The sequence below is a fragment of the Geotrypetes seraphini genome, chromosome 12, assembly GCF_902459505.1.
Source record: "Geotrypetes seraphini chromosome 12, aGeoSer1.1, whole genome shotgun sequence".
Classification (NCBI taxonomy): Eukaryota; Metazoa; Chordata; class Amphibia; order Gymnophiona; family Dermophiidae; genus Geotrypetes; species Geotrypetes seraphini.
In genome coordinates this window covers 23873009-23892133 of record NC_047095.1, presented here as the reverse complement: position 1 = coordinate 23892133, position 19125 = coordinate 23873009, and the positions used below count along the sequence as shown (strand labels likewise).

At 40.8% G+C, this 19125-nt stretch overlaps 1 protein-coding gene across 23 annotated transcripts in view; it reads left to right on the top strand.

Moving 5' to 3' along the window:
* Positions 1 to 19125, top strand: part of BRDT (bromodomain testis associated) — a 244221-nt gene that overhangs the window by 180925 nt on the left and 44171 nt on the right. For all 23 annotated transcript variants that reach the window (XR_004536616.1, XR_004536631.1, XR_004536629.1 and 20 more), the window contains one exon: positions 6081 to 6255. Coding sequence is in view for 2 of the 23 variants with exons in the window: in XM_033916331.1 (XP_033772222.1) it covers positions 6081 to 6255 (175 nt within the window). In the remaining 21 variants the exon portion in view is untranslated. The remainder of the gene's footprint in view (positions 1 to 6080; positions 6256 to 19125) is intronic.

Below are 19125 nucleotides of genomic sequence, written 5' to 3'. Positions count from 1 at the left end.
TTGTGTTGTCCACTGTTACCCCCAAGTCCTTTTCTTGGGTACTTTCACCCATTACCAGCCCTCCCATCGTATAACTGTACTTCGGGTTTCTGTTCCCTACATGCAAGACTTTACATTTCTCTACATTAAACTTCATCTGCCATTTCATTGCCCACTCTTCTAGCTTATTCAGGTCCTTTTGTAATTCCTCGCACTCCTCTTTAGTCCCAACTCCACTAAATAGTTTGGTGTCATCTGCAAATTTTATTACTTTGCACTTCGTCCCTGTTTTTAGATAGTTTATAAATATATTGAACAGCAGTGGTCTGAGTACCGACCCCTGCGGAACACCACTCGTGACCCTCCTCCAGTCAGAATAGTGGCCCTTTACTCCTACCCTTTGCTTCCTACCCGCCAACCAATTTTTGATCCATCTATGAACGTCTCCTTCCACCCCACGGTTCTTCAGTTTCCGTAGTAGGCGTTCATGGGGTACCTTGTCAAAGGCCTTTTGGAAATCCAAGTATACGATGTCTATGGGGTCCCCTTTGTCCATTTGTTTGTTAATTCCTTCGAAGAAGTGCAATAAGTTCATTTGGCACAATCTTCCTTTGCAGAAGCCTTGCTGGCTTGTTTTCATCAGTTTGTTTCTATCTAGATGTTCATCAATGCTTTCTTTTATCAGCGCTTCCGCCATCTTCCCCGGAACTGAGGTCAGATTTACCAGTCTGTAGTTCCCCGGGTCACCTCTCGATCCTTTTTTAAAGATGGGCGTAACATTAGCTATCCTCCGGGATCACGCCTGTTTTCAGGGATAGGTAACAAACCTGCTGTAGTAGTTCCATTATTTCCTCCTTTAGTTCCTTCAAAACCCTAGGGTGGATTCCGTCCAGGCCCAGAGATTTGTCACTTTTTAATCTATCTATCTACTATGGACTAATTGTAGATGATGTAAACTATCTGGCCAGGTCTAAAGCTGTCAAAACTGCAGTCAGAGAGGCCAAGCTTCGTATAGAAGAGAATCTTTCAAAGGACATTAAGAAGGGGGATAAATCCTTCTTTAGGTACATCAGTGATAGAAAAGAAACACAGATGGGATAGTACGCCTCAGGAAAGCAGACGGGAATTATGCAGAATCAGATTCCGATAAAGCCGAACTACTAAATGAATACTTCTGCTCAGTCTTTACCTGCGAGGCACCGGGGTCCGGTCCACAGCTGCAAGCAAGGCAAAGCTCAGAAGACCCGTTTTGGAATTTCGAGTTTACACCCAGCAGCGTCTACTGCGAATTATCAAGACTCAAAATGAACAAAGCCACGGGGCCGGACAATATACACCCCAGGGTGCTTAGAGATTTGCGTGATGTCCTGGCATAGCCGTTATCTGTGCTCTTCAATCGTTCCCTGAGTACAGGAAGTGTCCCCTTGGACTGGAAAACAGCTAATGTCATCCCACTCCACAAAAAGGGCTGCAGGACAGAGGCTGCGAATTACAAGCCGGTGAGTCTCACCTCCATAGTGAGTAAACTCATGGAAACACTAATTAAGCATAAATTAGATACGATCCTGGATGAGGAGACTCTATGGGATCCCCGCCAACATGGATTTACCAAGGGAAGGTCCTGCCAATCCAATCTAATTAGCTTCTTTGACTGGGTAACAAAGAACCTGGATGTGGGGGAGTCCCTCGACGTCATGTACTTAGACTTCAGTAAAGCTTTTGATAGCGTCCCACACCGCAGGTTATTGAGCAAGATGAAATCTATGGGTCTGGAAGAAACATTGACTGCATGGGTCAATGATTGGCTAAGCGGTAGACTTCAGAGAGTGGTGGTAAACGGTACCCCTTCCAAAACGTCGGAGGTGACCAGTGGAGTGCTGCAGGGCTCTGTCTTGGGCCCGATCCTTTTCAACATATTCGTAGGAGATCTGACTCAGGGGCTTCAAGGTAAAATCACATTATTCGACGATGACGCCAAACTATGCAACATAGCACGTAAGAGCACTTTGCCCGACAGTATGACGCAGGACCTACTTCTATTGGAACAGTGGTCCTCGACTTGGCAGCTAAGCTTCAATGCTAAAAAATGTAAAGTCATGCACCTTGGCAGCAGAAATCCGTGCAGAACTTACACACTAAATGGTGAAACCTTGGCTAGGACTAAGGCAGAAAGTGATTTGGGGGTGATCATTAGCGAAGACATGAAAACTGCCAATCAAGTGGAGAAGGCTTCATCGAAGGCAAGACAAATGAAGGGTTGTATCCGTAGAAGTTTTGTCAGCTGGAAGCCCGAAGTCATAATGCCGTTGTACAGATCCATGGTGAGACCTCATCTAGAATATTGTGTACAATTCTGGAGACCACATTACCAAAAAGATGTGCTGAGACCAGGATGGTCTCGGGACTCAAAGATCTCCCGTATGAGGAAAGGCTGAATAAATTGCAGCTATACTCGCTCGAGGAACGTAGAGAGATCGGAGACATGATAGAGACGTTTAAATATATCACGGGTCGTATCGAAGTGGAAGATGATATCTTCTTTCTTAAAGGGCCCTCGGCCACAAGAGGGCATCTGCTGAAAATCAGGGGTGGGAAATTTCATGGCAACACCAGGAAGTATTTCTTCACCGAAAGGGTGGTTGATCATTGGAATGAACTTCCGCTTCAGGTGATTGAGGCCAGCAGCGTGCCAGATTTTAAAAGGAAAAGGGATACACACGTGGGTTCTCTAGGGAGGTAAAATCAAGGGGAGTAGGTCATTAGAGTGTGCAGACTTGTTGGGCTATGGCCCTTTTCTGCCGTCATCTTCTATGTTTCTATGTAATTGGTATTTCAGGAGTCCAATGAGAAAAGAATTGCAATAATTTTGCTCAAAACAAGAGAATGCACTGCAAGGTAATGGCGGAATAGAAATCTCTAATGTAATGTAATGTAATATGGAGTGAACTTTGTTGAAGAAATGAACGAATAGATCGAATTTGACGTACTTCATCTCATTGAGATTCTGCATCGATGCATTGAAGATCGTCCTCGAGTCGTCGAGACAACTCATCAAAGCGTCGATGTTTCTTTATTGGAGCATCAACGTTCTTCATCTAATTACTGATGTTGTTCTTTACATTGAGGCTCTGCATCGAGGTTATCAAAGATTTTCCATATGGCCAAAAGCTTTTTATCAAAAATTTGAATTCGCCTTTAGCCATGGCACAGCATTCCAGCTCAAGTTTCTTAATATCCAGCAGTCTTTGAATTTTATTTTTCTATGGACTCCACTGCGCAAACTCACATAAGAAAGGAAAGTAATGTTTTGTCACAGATGGCACCACTGCTTATCTTGGAGCATCAGTAGGGGTTCAAAAGATATCGGACCAAGATTCTACATTGACATCAATGAGTTTTCATTGGGATACTGTGACAGAAATCCACCATGGGTTTACAACCTGTAAAGTGGTCTTTTTCCTGTTGTCTGGACTCAATCATGCAAAGACTAGTAGGGGAATCTAATATGGGTGTAGAGCAGTGTTTCTCAACCTTTTCAAGCTAAGTACCTCTAAACCTAACAAATACCAACCGGCCAAACTCTGCCTCAAACCCGCCCAAACTCCGCCCCTGCCACCACCCCCATAATAATAAGACTAATTGTAATGCAATACACACACAATAATCTTATTAATACATAATGGTAACCACAAAATTAAAAAAACCACAAAACACACTATATGCAGAGAAAATGTTAATTATTTATATTTGGGGGGTTTTCAAAGATGTCAAGGCAGATGACTTTAAAATATGCAATGTCACCTCAGTAACAACTAAAGAAAAATAGACATCAGACATAAATTCTCAAAACTGACACATTTTGATCACTAAATGAAAAATAAAATCATTTTTCCTACCTTTGTTGTCTGGTGATTTCATGATTCTCTGATTGCACTTCCTTCTGACTGTACATCAGCAGATATCGGAAGTTCACTGAAAGCTAAATTGCAAGCTAGACCAGAGACTGACACCCATTCTGGAAGACTTAAGAGTCTTTTGCTGTTACCATTTGGCTTCCTGAAGAAATTTTGAAACGTGGCACGTCGAAGCCAAAGAACTATACACAGAAGATAAGTGCTTTTTCAATAATACACATATAAAAGTGTGTTAAGGTGGAAGTTATGCTATGATTGGGTGGTGAGGTTTTTTGGGGACTTTCTGTCCCCTTTTTCCTCCATGTCTCTGAGCACAATCGATCCACTGATTAAAGTATAAGGATTATGGAGTTCCAAGAGGACTTTTAAGAAGTTACAGCAATTACACTAGCGTGTTTTTTGTTTATTTTCTTGAATTTTTTCACACTTTTTGATTTTTGAAGTTATTTTCCTCCTGTGTAGTTTTGACTTAGTCAATAGATTTGAATGGCAATTTCTGCGATTTCACCGCCCATGGCATGCAGCCATCGATTTTGCTTAATGTTCACTCGACTGGAAGCGTGGCTCCGTCATGGGTGCAGTCTCACACAATTCATCCTAATGAACTTTGCAGGGTGGCTACTTAGTCCCCTCTTCATACTGTTACCCAGTTTTACTGAGTGGATGTGATGGCTCGTTCTGATGCTGCTTTTTGGTACCTCGGTGTTGAGAGCAGGCTCTTCTGTCCCACCCTAGATGTTACCATTGTTTTTGTACATCACCTAGCGTATGGAATCCGGAAGGGACGTAACAGAATGAAAGATTAGGTTTATACCTTTGATAATCATCTTTCTATTAGTCCCTGTAGGATTCCATATGACTCGCCCTCTCTGTGTACACTCAGTTGTTTGTAATAGCCTGCTTCTTTCTGCCTTGATGAGTCTCCTTACAGGCTTGAATGCTTTCCAGCCAGTTGACAGATCCTGTGGGGAGTTTTCTGTGAGTATGTGCATTGATGAAGGCCTTTCTTGGGGTGCTCGTTGCACACAGCAGGTTAGTTTTACATTGTTCCTCAATGTTTTTTCTGAGTTGCTTTTGTGCCTGTTTATCATTTTGCAGTGCAAGATAGTTCATGAATTACTTATGTTGCTGGGAATCCTTCACCCATACCTCCTTGTCATGGATTTATCCAGGTATGTTGCTTGGCTTTGGGACTTAACTGGATATCTTTGCCAGTGCTCAGGTAGAGCATGTGCTTAGAAAACACTAGACTTCTGCAACTCCTGGATTGCAGGTTGGCATTGAACACCTAGCGTATGGAATCCTACAGGGACTAACAGAAAGAAGATTATTGAAGGTATAAACCTAATCTTCCATTAAATATAATTGCTCTGAAAATAAGCAAGTTAACCATGTCACAAGTGGGTCAAGTGGCCATGCATGGTATGAAACACAATGACAGAGTTTTCTAGAAAAACTAAAGCCTTTTCTCCACAGGACTTCCTGTAGATTTCCTTTTTAGTTGTTCTTGCAACACTTTTTCTCACTCACATTTCCATAAAGGTAAACAAGCCCTTTACTCCTTGGACTGCAGGAGAACTGATACCATCTGCTTAGACTAAACTAAAATGCATAAAGAAAATTCTCAACTTTGTTTCTTTTGATCCAAATAAGCATAAGATTGTGGTGAAAATGTACTGTTTCAGACTGAATATCAGATTGCATTCATTTTAGTAGGTCCAGACCTGATATCAGTGGTAATCCAAGATCCATAATCTTAGTACCATGGTGATCTACTTGGTGGGTTCCCTTTTGCTGTTGGGTGTCTCTTAGCTAGAGTATCCCACTTGTGTAACTATGATGAGCCTTTAGTTCTTTCTAGAAAGCTGTGAATCAAATATTCATATGACTTACTTGTGTTGCTGGTGAACTGTTGTTCTCGGAATATCTGTTACAGGTAAGCATCTTTGCTTTCTCTTGTGTTTAATTTTGTGAGGTACATTTTGAGCACATCAGTATTTATGGTTTTCCTATGTATAATATGTTGTTATGGTATTTGGCAGTATTTTTCAATTCATTTTAATGATTTGCTTTCAGCTTTAGGGGTTGTTTCAGAAATGTGAATTACACTATTTATGAATTTATATCTTTTGATAGAGCTGGACTAATGCATTTAACAAGAACATTCTTGTTGAAATCTTTTCACAGCAGAAACAATCATTACCATGTCGGGCATCTCAGAATGTTCTTCTAGGACAATCTTTTACTAGCAGTTTGCATCCAAAACAATCAGATGTAATATCTGCTACCCATGTGCAAGAATTGCAGCCTTTTGTCCATGATCTATTGGAACTGCCAGAACAAATAATTCTGTCTCCTTCTGGTAAGGACATGTGTGGAATAATTTTCATCATATTGGTTTTTTTAGCACTAGCCCCTGTTGACTCCCTCTTTGCCAAATTCTTGCTTTTTGGTCCCAGGAAAGGATGCATAATTAAGATAGAGCCTGTAGATCAAATTATGTTTAAACAAGCATTGCAACTGCTTATTATTTTTAAAAAATCATTGAAATTCTGTAGAATCAGATTTTCCAAAGATGTGTTTTTATATTGTTTTAAGGATTGGACTGTATTATTAAATGTTCAGTTTCTTGTAACCTGATTCTAAGTTAAGATATGTAAATTAACATGGTTGAAACATCACCCTAAAATGAAATGGCTATTATTATCTTTATAAAAGCTAACATCTGGACCAGTTGTTTGTTTAAATGTTAGGTAAATTTGAGAACTGTTCAGATAAGATTTAATAGGAATTTTCCATAAGTTCCTTTTTAGGATTTGTCAAGCTAAAAAATAAGCATTGTGTTCTCTGGAGACAAGCAGGGAATATGCAGTCACACTTGTTGGTGAAAGTCCTCTGACTGAGCCTGTGTGTTGGTGCTCTTCCCTAGTTAGAATAAGCCTTTTGGCTTATTGAACATCACCATTCGTGGCTCCTCCCTTTGACAATTAGTTTTTTCTTCTGAAACTCCTGTTAGGCCGCAGCTCTCTCTTCTGTCACCATAGGTCAGATGTACCGAATGAGCAACATCTTCTAGCTTTTATTCAATCAGATGCTACCCTTTTCAAGGCCAGTCTGGAAAAGCTTGGCCAAAAATTGGTAATGCATTCTCTGATTCATCTGCCTTGAAAGTATTTTGATTAGAATTTAAAGGATAATAGGCTCTGGCCTGTCAACATACCCATATTCTAAATCCCTCTATAACTTCAAATTCCATAAATAAATAAATATAAAATAAAACATATAAGATCAATAGGGTTCTTTCAGGGACAGAGCTTAGTCCCCTGAACCCCCTCAGCACGAGCATCTACTACAGAACTAGATTAGCTCTTACAATACTAGTAAATTGCCACCAAAACCTTCTCTATCAATAGTCCATTCTTATTTAATTTGAAAATCAACAAGAGCACCTCATACCATACATAGAATCCTGGTGCAGCTATTAGGTAGATTCAATATGATTACTTAATCCATTCAGATACCCAAAGGGGGTAACATAACTTGAGCCATATCCTCTTCTATGCCATAAGTCTTCCCATACCTCAAATACAGTAAGGTATCTCTTTTTAAATAACTAGTAGCTTACTCTCTATCTGAACCAGTTTCAGCCATCATTGAAACTTCTAGGAAACCTTTCACTAAGCACTTCTATCTTTTCAACTGGACTTGTGTGTAGCATAATAGTTAAACCAGTGTCTCTCAAAACTGTACCATGGCACAATAGTGTGCCCCGAAGAGATTCTGGGTGTGCCAAAAGAGATTCTAGAATTTTACTTCCTCCCCCCCCTTTTTTTTTTTTTTTTTACAAACTGTGCTAGCGTTTTTTAGTGCCGGCTGAGGCAGTAATAGCTCCGAAGCTCATAGGAATTCTATGAGCATCGGAGTTGTTACCAACACGATCAGTGATTTAAAAAGAAAATGTTAGCACAGTTTTGTAAAAATGGGGGGGTTATTTCTAAAAATTTCCTTCATATATATACATTAGAGTAAATGACATAGAAACATGATGGTAGATAAAGGCCAAATGGACCATTTAGTCTGCCCATCCAAAATAACCATTATCTCTTCCTCTTTCTAAGAGATCCCAAGTACCTATCCCACGCCTTCTTGAATTCAGTCTCTGTCTCCACCATCTTCTGGGAGATTGCTCCACACATCTACCACCCTTTCTGTAAAAAGTATTTCCTTTATTTTTATTTATTTAAAATTATTTGTAGCCCACCTAACTACAAGTCTAGGCAGGGACCAATGTGAACATACACAAACAGCAATTAAAGTACAATTGGCAATACACATAAAAATCATAAAACATCTGAACATCTTTACATAATCTTAAAATTACATCTTCAAAAAGATAGTTCAAAGCTGGTGCCAACCACAGCCTAACACAAAAAGATAGAATCTCATACCCCTCCACTGCTTGTGCCAAAATCATGTGCAAAAATACAGTTTTTACCTCTTTTCTAAATTGACAAAGCATAGTCAATTGACGCATAGAAACTGACAAGGCATTCCATAGAACCGGGCCCCAAACCGACAACATGGAATTATAAGGATGGAATTTCCAATCTCAAACTGTCAGCAGACCGCAACTCACGGGTAGGGGAGTACCACTGAAAAAGTGAGCGAACAGCGATAGGACAATTGCATTGAAGCACCTTGAACATCAAACACAAGATCTTAAATTCTACCCGCATTTTAATAGGCAGCCAATGAAGTGTGCTTAACATCGGGGTGATATGATCAAATTTCCTTAGATTACTCCTGAGCCTATCACCTCTTAACTACATCCTATTCTCTCTCGTTCCAGGGCTTCCTTTCAAATGAGACTCGACTCATGCACATTTATGCCACATAGGTATTTACCAAAATGGCCAAAAAGAAACCAAAATATATATATACCAATAATAATGAGAATTCAAACTTAGAAAAATTGGTATAAATGGTGATAAATTGTCCTTAAGCCACACTGAGGACGGTATAGAAGACAGTGCTTCCAAAAATAATTAAATAAATAGAATAATCAATAATCAATAAATAATTAAATAAGAGGACCAATCAGTACGGGCCCAGTGCCCTCGTAACAACCATTGGCCCCGGGCAGGTGCTTATGGAGTGACAAGCACTTAGAAGTAAATCTAAATAAGCCCTGCCCCGTACATCATCTTGTCCTCATATATCTATATAAAATAATAAATACTGAGAAGCACAACCATCCCCAGACTTGAGTGGAAAGGAGAGAAAATCACTAAAAAGAGTTCTCCCCAAGGCTTTCCAAATTAAAAAAAACATCAAAACCTAAGTGCAAAATTAGCCAAAAAACATCAAGAAAAAATGAAAATAAAATCCTCAGTCTCATCCACAAGTCCAAAAAATAATAATAAACCCTGAACACTTAGCACAAAATATTCGTGAAAAATAACACAAGAATTGAATCAAAAACAAAAAACAAAGAAAACTACTAAAAATATGTGTGTGATAAATGATAGCACACCCACCACTTTCAACCAAACATGGGCCACAAAGGCTCACAGGTGTGAGAACAATCAGTGAAAAGTACTTAGCTCAAGCGGCTGCAATTAATCCAAAGCGAGGCAGAATCCAAAATTCACCAATCTTCACTGTTCAATTTTGCTCGCTGTTCAGTGCCGCTCGACTACTCCAACTCGCTCAAATGTCACTGTTTCCAATCCATTCGCTGTTCAAATCCACTCGCTCAATCCCATTCGCTCAATGTCGCTATTCAACTCTGCTCACTATTCAATTCCGCTCGCTCAAGTCCGTTCACTCTTCCGCTCACATAGGTATTTAAACATCTCTATCATATCTCTCCTCTCCCACCTTTCCTCTAAAGTATACATATTGAGATCTTTAAGTCTGTCATACACAATAAAGATGGTAAGTGAGACCCACTGGAACAACTCCAAAATAACAAAAAGATCCCACTGTTCAAAGCATAAGGTGTAAAAAAGGGGAGGAAAAGGATCTCAGAAACCTGCTTGGTTTCAGGGAATAAACCTCAACCAAGTTTGACAAGGTTCCACGTTTCATTCATTGATCCTGAAAAACCTTCCCCATCCTTTTTTATTCTGTTTCTTTTATATTTATTATGATTCTTTCTTCCTTTTAATGTTAATTTTTATAAAATCTTCTCCATTGAGTCTTCTCTTAAAATTATATTCGTTTGAATTACTTTCAATATTGTATCTTCAAATTTAGCAGCCTTTCTCTGCACCAACTCCATCCTTTTTATATCTTTTTGAGGGTGTGGTCTCCAAAAGTGTACACAATATTCTAAACGAGGTCTCACCAGTCTTATACAGGAGCATCAATACCTCCTTTTTCCTACTGACCATACCTCTTCCTATGCACCCTACCATCCTTCTAGCTTTCGCCATCACCTTTTCAACGTGTTTGGCCATCTTAAGATCATCATAAAATAATCACACCCAATTCCTGCTCTTTTGTTGTGTACATAAGTTCTTCATCCCCTAAACCTTGCATTTCTTAGCATTAAATTTTAGTTGCCAAATTTCAGACCATTCTTCATCTTCCACTCAACGAGTTCTTCACCCATCCCGTCACTTTGGGGCCCTTGCCAAGGGCACTCTGTTTATTTATTAGACATCTGTGTGGAACACTCAAAAGTTTGCAAAAATCTAAATACACCACATCTAGCACGTTCTATCTACCCAATTCTCTGGTCACCCAGTCAAAAAAATTGATCAGATTTGTCTGACAAGACCTACCTCTAGTGAATCCATGTTGCCTCTGGTCCTGTAATCCAACGGATTCCAGAACATAACATAACATTGTGCTTCTTAACCGCATAACCATAAGTTCTACGCGGTTTACAAAAAATTATAAATTAGAGACAATTTAAGAATGACAGAAATAAATTATTTAACTAGCAGCATAGACAAATTAATAACCTAGCAGCAATAACAAAGTGAGAAAAGGTAGAGAGAAGATTATAAACTAAAGACAATTTAAGAATGACAGAAAGAAATTATTTAACCAAGTATTTAGAAAAGATTTAAGTTTTCAGTTGAGTTCTGAAATGTTTATAAAAACAGGCTCCAAGCAATAACAATCAAAATTCTCTGTCATTTGAAGCTGCTTGGAATGTTAAAGTATGGTTCAGAAATTTTTTTGCTTTTATAGCCCTGTACTGATGGGAAGGTAAACAGGGCATGAGATTTTCTACAATTTTTATATGATGCTAGAGAGACTCTATTAACCATATAAAATGGAGCAGTACCGTGCAGGATGATGGTTCCATGCAGTCCTTTCAAACTCTATGCCAGTCTCATGGCCTAACGGCCATGGACAGATTTGCATATATGCAGATTGCTCATTATGTAACTACTTTGGACAAGAACAACTTGCAATCTGCTCGACAGGACCTATTGTCCACGGCTTACACTTTTGGCTCTCAGATGAAAGTCCCACTTAAGTTTCATCTTAGACACCTGAAGGATGCAACCCCCTTGCCAGACTATGTTCACCTCCAGGAGGTGTGGTCTCTGGATTTGAATATAGTGCTTCCGGAAGATACTCTATCTGGCGCAGTGGCCCAGCTGCCGGCCTTGAGAAAATATGTATACTTTTGGGAAATGCAATTTAAGTTGTTATTTCGAATTTATGTATCACCTTATAGAGCTTTTTGTGCTAAATTTTGGTCATCAGCTAGGTGTGATAAATGTGGTCAATTGATTGCTGCTCTGGGACATATGCTGTGGTCTTGCCTGGCAGTTCAAGCCTTCTGGACACAACTTTTTACTTTCATAGGGACTCTTTGGAATGTGATTATACGACCTCAGCCTCTCCTTTTGTTTGCCATTCTTCCTTCCTACCATCCGAGGCCACCGGGACTGAAGGCTTTTCTGCTTTGGTCCATTTTATGTGCCCTGAAATGTATATTTCTAAAATGGCTGGACATTGATGCCCCTACTATCTTTATGTGGCGCTCTCAGATGATTTTGTTGCTGACTTGGGAGCGCCATGAGGTGCCTGACCTTTCCACAGTATGGGGGGAGCGATTTACGGCTATCTGGGAACGTTTTTGGAATACCATGACTCCTGCGGCGCGCAGTAGAGTTTTGAACTGTTGAATGTGTCTACAGCTATTTTATCTGTGTTGTTATTTTCAATTTTGTATTTCGGGGACTCCGGTCTGTGTGCGTGTGGGGGGGGGTTTGGGAGGAGGGGGGGGATTTATTGGTTAGTATAAAACTGTTTTCTTTAGAGCACTGCTTGTTTGGATGAATCTTGGTACTTGTGCTTTTGTCTGTTCCAATAAAAATTGCTTTACATAAAACGGAGCAGTACCATACATAACCTTATAGCAAAAGCAACCCAACTTAAACAAAACACAAGCCTCCATTGGCAGCCAATGCAACTCACAATAGAATGGAGTCGCATGATCAGATTTTTTAAGACCATAGATCATTCTAACCACTGAATTCTGAATCGGTATGAGTCTAATCATGTCTTTCTTGGGGATTGTTAAATATACAATATAACAATAATCCAAAAGACTCAGTAATAAAGATTGTACCAGAAGTTTAAAAGCAGAAAAATCAAAAAAGGGTTTAATGGTACTTAGTTTCCATAGCGTGTAATAACTCTTACGTACCACAGTATCTGTTTTTTCATGGTCAGACGCTGATCTAAAATAACTCCCAGTATTTTAATTGTTGGTTGAATTATATACAAGGTAGAATTTATACTAATCAATGGCTCGTGGATAATCTTATGTAGCGACACAACAAAGAACTTTGTCTTAACAGGGTTAAGCTTGAGTTTGAAATCCTGCATTCTCTGTTTTAAAAGCATTTCCATTAATTTGCTTACCAAAGAAATCAGACTCTGCTGGCCTGTAATTCCCTACTTCTCCTTTACTTCTCCTTTTGTATAGAGGGACCACATCCGCCCTTCTCGGAATGGGTCTCAAAGTGATGGGCTGGGTCAGGAACTGGTTGAGTGGAAGGCGACAGAAGGTAGTGATCAATGGAGGTTGCTCTGAGGAAAGGGATGCTACCGGTGGTGTGCCTCAAGGTTCTGTTCTTGGGCCTGTTCTTTGTAACATTTTTATAAACAATATTGCTGAAGGGCTGTCAGGTAAGATTTGCCTCTTTATGGGTGATACCAAAATCTGCAATAGAGTAGACAGCCCGGATGGTGTGAATAATATGAAGAAAGACCTGGCAGAGCTTGAAGAATGGTCTGAAATTTGGCAGCTAAAATTTAATGCTAAGAAATGCAAGATCATTCATTTGGGCTACAGTTTAGGGGTGAAGAACTTATGTGCACGACAGAAGAGCAGGACTTGGGTGTGATTGTATGTGCTGATCTTAAGGTGGTCAAACAGGTTGAAAAGGTGACGGCGAAAGCTAGGAAGATGCTAGGGTGCATAGGAGGAGGTATGGCCAGTAAGAAAAAGGAGGTATTGATGCCCCTGTATAAGATTCTGGTGAGACCTCATTTAGAATATTGTGTACAATTCTGTAGGCCAAACCTTCAAAAAGATATAAAAAGGATGGAGTCAGTCCAAAGGAAGGATTCTGAAATGGTGCGTGGTCTTCATCATAAGGTGTATGGGGACAGGCTTAAAGATCTCAATATGTATACTTTGGTGGAAAGGCGGGAGAGGGGAGATATGATAGAGACGTTTAAATACCTACGTGATGTAAATGTGCATGAGTCGGGACTCATTTGAAAGGAAGCTCTAGAATGAGAGGGCATAGGATGAAGTTAAGAGGTGATAGGCTCAGGAGTAATCTAAGGAAATTCTTTTTTACAAAAAGAGTGGTAGATGCACGGAAGAGGTCTGTGTCTGAATTTTAAAAAGCCTTGGATAAGCATGTGAGATCTCTTAGAGAGAAGGAGATAACTGTTACTGCGGAAGGGAAGACTGGATGGGCCATTTGGCCTTTATCTGCCATCATGTTTCTAAGGGCCTACCCTTATGCATAGCTTCCTGGGTAATTGTGACAGATGCCAGTCTGGGGGGGGGGTATTGAGGGGTTGTGCGATGGCAGCAGCAGGAGGGAGTGGACATCCCTTCTGCTGCTGGAGGCGGGGTGTCGGGGCTGTGCGACAGCGGCAACGGGAGGAAGTGCACATCCCTCCTACTTCTGGGGGGGGTTGTTGGGGGGGGTCGTGCAGCAGCAGGAGGGAATGGGCATCCCTCTCGTTGCCAAGAAAGATAGCAGGGGGTTGTGGGTGGCAGGTGGGAATGGACAAAATTCTTGCCAATCTTCGATTTGGGATCTGGGTTTTTTAAAAAAATTTTGCATGGGGGGGTGGTCTGACCTGTCAAACCTTTCCTGTCAGTGCCTGAGCCAATCGGCGCTCGGCCTCAGACCCTGCCAGAAAAATTTGCCTGCAAATGTGCTACAACCCTTCGATGATAGAGAATCTCCCGGAGTGCTTAATTTGATATTAATGACCTTGTTGTACTACATTTGCATGGCAGAGTTGGAGACAGCTACGAAGCTCGAAAAAGACCATGGTGAGTCATTCTGATAATCGGCCAGTAAAATACTGCCCCGTTAAACTGGCTGGAACAGGTTAGCAGGGCTTTTTTTAAAGGGCATGTTAGGTTTTGAGAATCGTCCCCTCAGTCCAGAACACAGCTATTAAGCTATTATGTCATACTTGAAACTATGTATTAAAAGAAGAGAAGGGATCACAGAAGATGAAGTTGAGCACTTTTATTAAAATTAGCCCAATATGGCCATGATTGCCTATTGCTCGCTGCTCTAGGAGCAATGACTGTCAAGCAGATATAATCTAAAGATTAAACATAGGCCATAAACTAAAACAACATTTATAACATTTAAAACATAAGAACATGTTCATAAATAAAAGGAGATAAAATCATAATCAATGGACATAACTAAATTAAAATTATAAAACCATGCAAAGGTATAAGATTCATGCACAGTACCAAAAGGTATCACTAACACAATTTAAGTGGTAAAAATATAATAAATTGTAAGTGTCAGCCCAGCTTTAACTTGCTGGCCTTACCAATGTCAGCAAAGACCTATGAGAGATCATATTCATATCTGATCTTGGGTCATGTCAGTGCAAACAGCCTTAGATTTTCCCTCCGACAGCCTAAATTACATCAGTGCTTAAACGTAACAAAGGACCTTGGCACAACTAAGAGTTGCTAAAGACAGCTAAGATGTGGTAATGTCTGGTGCTTAAGATGGACAGCTTAAGATATACAGTAATCCCAGGTGCATGGTCTAACACAGATAGGGCTAGATTTATTAAGCAAACCGATCATATACCGATCGGTTTGCGAGCCCTTTGGGACCAAATTTCCCTCCTACCCCATTCACTAATGCCTGTAGCGATCCGTCCCTGATCCTCCCATGCAAATTAGCAAAACCCTATACAAAATAGCCAAGCGATTGATTCATTAACAATTGCTTGGCTATTTCGAATCGGGTTTTACTATTGGCACACCCGACTGCTGCAGACCTGTCGGTAACTGAGTTACCAACAGGTCTGCAGGTTTTTTGACAGGCCCGTCTTGTCTATTTTATTCATTTTTTTCCATGGCACAGATATTTTGAGTGTGTTACACATGCAAAATATCTGCCCCCATTAAAGAAAAATTAATAAAAGACAGGCAGCCTGTCAAAAAAATGTACCCCTACACACACAAATGCGCCCCCCAAGCAGGAGGGATGCCAACTCCCTCCTGCCATAAGCGCTTCAAAAAAAACCACATTGCCGATGCTTCAGCATGGCACTTTTCCCCCCTCCCGGCACGGCCCTCGCCCTCCCTCCCTGCGACCGGCACAGCACGGTCCTCGCCTTTTCCCCCCCTCCCGGCACAGCCCACTCATCCCGGCACCAAAAAGTTGGGACCAGGAAGGGTGCTCAGTCCCTCCTGCTCTGTAGGCCTCCCACCCCCGACCGGCCCATCCCTGGTCAGGCTGGCGTGCCTGCACCCACCTCCCTCCCCATACCTTTAAAATAGTTGGGAGCAAAGAGGAAGCACAAAGTCCTCCTGCTCCTGCACCCCTGCCGGCCACTGCACAATAGCGGCCTTAGGCCACACCCCAGCGCATCATCTGATGCACGGGGAGGTGCCTAAGGTCATGATTGGCTGAGGCACCTCGGGCTCCTCTCTGGGTGGAGCCTGGGAGGAGCCTGAGGTGCCTCAGTCAATTAAGGCCTTAGGCCCCTCCCCGTGCATCAGATGATGCGCTGGGGCATGGCCTAAGGCCGCTATTGGGCAGTAGCCGGCAGGGGTGCAGAAGGACTTTGTGCTTCCTGCTGCTCCCAAAGATTGAGGCCTAGGAGCAGGAGGGACCGTGCACCCCACCTGCTCCCAACAATTTAAAAGGTATGCGGGGCGGGTGGGCCGGTCATGCGGCGGTGGGGCCTGTCAGGGATGAGGCCAATGGAGCACGAGGGACTGAGCACCCTACTGCTCCCAAATTGTATGCATGCAGGGGAGGGGGGGGGGGGGGCTGGGCCAGGGTGTCGGGCCAGTGGATGGGCGATTCTCTCTGGCTCCTCTGACTCTCCTACTCTCTGCTACCATTCCCCACAGTGCAGCCCCGCTTTTAAACCATGGGCTCGCACTGCAGGGAAGGGGGCCAGAAAGCAGGAGAGTCGGGGGAGCCAGAGAGTCAGGGCAAGCAGGCAGGAGAGATTGGGGCATAGCCCTGACAGCTGTGACAGGAGGCTGCTTCTCCTGTCACTACTGTCAGGGTCTGCGCATGAGTGGGGATTGCACATTTTGATCACCCCCATTTGAATATGACTGATTTGTGATTCAGAAACCATTGTCAAAGTGATACTGGAAATTTTCCCTCTTTTCTTCTCCAATCTCTCATACCCCACTCACCTTATTCACCATTGTTTCAAACAGTTTACAAATTATAAACAGAAAGATACTGGAACATACAATAGTTTTTATATTAATAATAAGACTCCAACCTATAAAAATCCCCTCTCTGCAACACCTCCTCTCTTCTCTGTCTGGAACATCACCCCCTCTCTTTCCTCTGGACTCTGTAAGGCAGTTAAGCTGTCTTTTCTCTCTCATTAATTGTAATGTTTGATGTATCTTTATAACTTCTGCTTTTCTGCAATATTAAGCTTATTTCTGCACAATATATATATTCTTTATGCAAGCACTCTTAGCTGTCTTTGTCAGTAATTTTACTGCCTACTGGATCTTCAACGAGGGTATCAAACCCGGGACCTGGCAGATTGTAAGGCCACCTTTACTTCAACAGTACCCCTCCAAAACCTTACATTTTGGGGGCTAAACCTTACAGTAACAAAAAGCTTAAAAGTGTAATAACTTAGATATAAAAATAAAATTTTAAAATTTAAATCCATGGTGAGAACAAGCATAGTGCATTCATCTGAATAGGTTTCTAGCATCTTATTATAATGAATCATGCATGCATGTTTAACCAGCAATAAGAGCACATACCTAAAAGGGTTTTTGAAAACATACTTTCCTTTAGTAAAAGAATGCTGGCAAACTACAGATTCACAATCACATTCTAGGTCAGTAACTGAATCTAGCACAGACTGAGAATAAAAATCTTTTTCAGAGAAACAGCAGTAAATACAATGGAAATTCAGGACTTACAGCCAAGGCACTCTTCCTCACAAGACAGCTATGAGTCCTGACCTAACTTGCGATGTGCTAGGTGTATATGCATCTCACAAGGGTCGGAGGTCTACCTGTGTACCATTACAATGTAAAGCAATTTAAATAGCTTAAAAAACATTATCTGTCATATGTTTGCCTTTAACTCATACTGGCAGGCAAATTGAGATCTTCCTTGTTATCATTGTTCCATTTATCTGTATGTTTTTCTTAAAACCAATAAAACTTTTTTGAACAAAAAAAAACAAAAAACCAGATTGGGGGGGGATTTGATGATTATTTTGGTGATTTGAAAATTTAATACAGAGCACATCATTTGAAAGAGGAAGAAGTTCTCTCCTGAAAGTGATAAAAATTATTTCAAAACACTGCTTTAAAATGCTAGAGATCACTAAAAACACTTTTAAAAAAAGTATGCATTCCAGAGGCCATTTTGTCCCTGATTCTATAAAGTCCACCTAAAGTTAACTTAATTGGGCAGTAGGCATAATCAGTACCAATATTGCCACTTAACAACTCACAAATCGGCTTTAATTGGACTTAATTCAAAGTTAGGTACCTAAAAACCTTGATTCTATAAAAAGTAGGCATCTAGCCCAAAATGCCTACACTAAAATTGGGCATGTTTTCAAGTTAGGTGCTTCTTTGTGAATCAGGTGCCTGATAGCGATACCTAATTTTAGGCATAGAAAACCCTGGCATAAATTGGGATGCCTAAACGTTATAATGCTGAGTGCAGCCTAAGCATACCTAGGCAACACTAAGTGTGATTCTATAATGGGTGCCTAAGTTTTATAGAATTAGTGCCAATATTGGCGCCTAACTTTAGGCAGACTTTATAGAATAAGGGCATTTATGTGTTCCAGTGAAACAATTCTGATGTCACTGAGACCGGAATGCATAGGGAAACATTATAAAGTGCATACTTAATGAAAACACTTGGAAGCCTATTTAAACAAATAAAAAATGTCAAAATCCTTATTAGAGGGTTCAGAGGGCTCATAGAAAACAGCCCTCTCAGTTACAATTTTTCCTTTAAGGAAAGGGAGTAGCAATATCTAGTTCAGTGATCTCAAACTCAAACCCTTTGCAGGGCCACATTTTGGATTTGTAGGTACTTGGAGGGCCTCAGAAAAAAATAGTTAATGTCTTATTAAAGAAATGACAATTTTGCATGAGGTACAACTTTTTATAGTTTATAAATCTTTCCTTTTGGCTAAGTCTTAATAATAATATTGTCATTTATAGCTAAAGAGACATATGATCAAGAAACTGTTTAATTTTACTTTTGTAATTATGATAAACATACCGAGGGCCTCAAAATAGTGCCTGGCGGGCCGCGTGTTTGAGACCACTGGTCTAGTGCCACCAGTAATGTTTAGAGCCAATTGATTCTTTTTCTAGGTCCTTGTAATATAGGAAGATAAACCACTACTATATATTTTCTGTTTTTACTTAAATTTATCACTCCTGATATTTTTAATTGTCCCTTCCAAAATGAGGACTGTTTAATGAGAGTTTAAGTACTGTTAA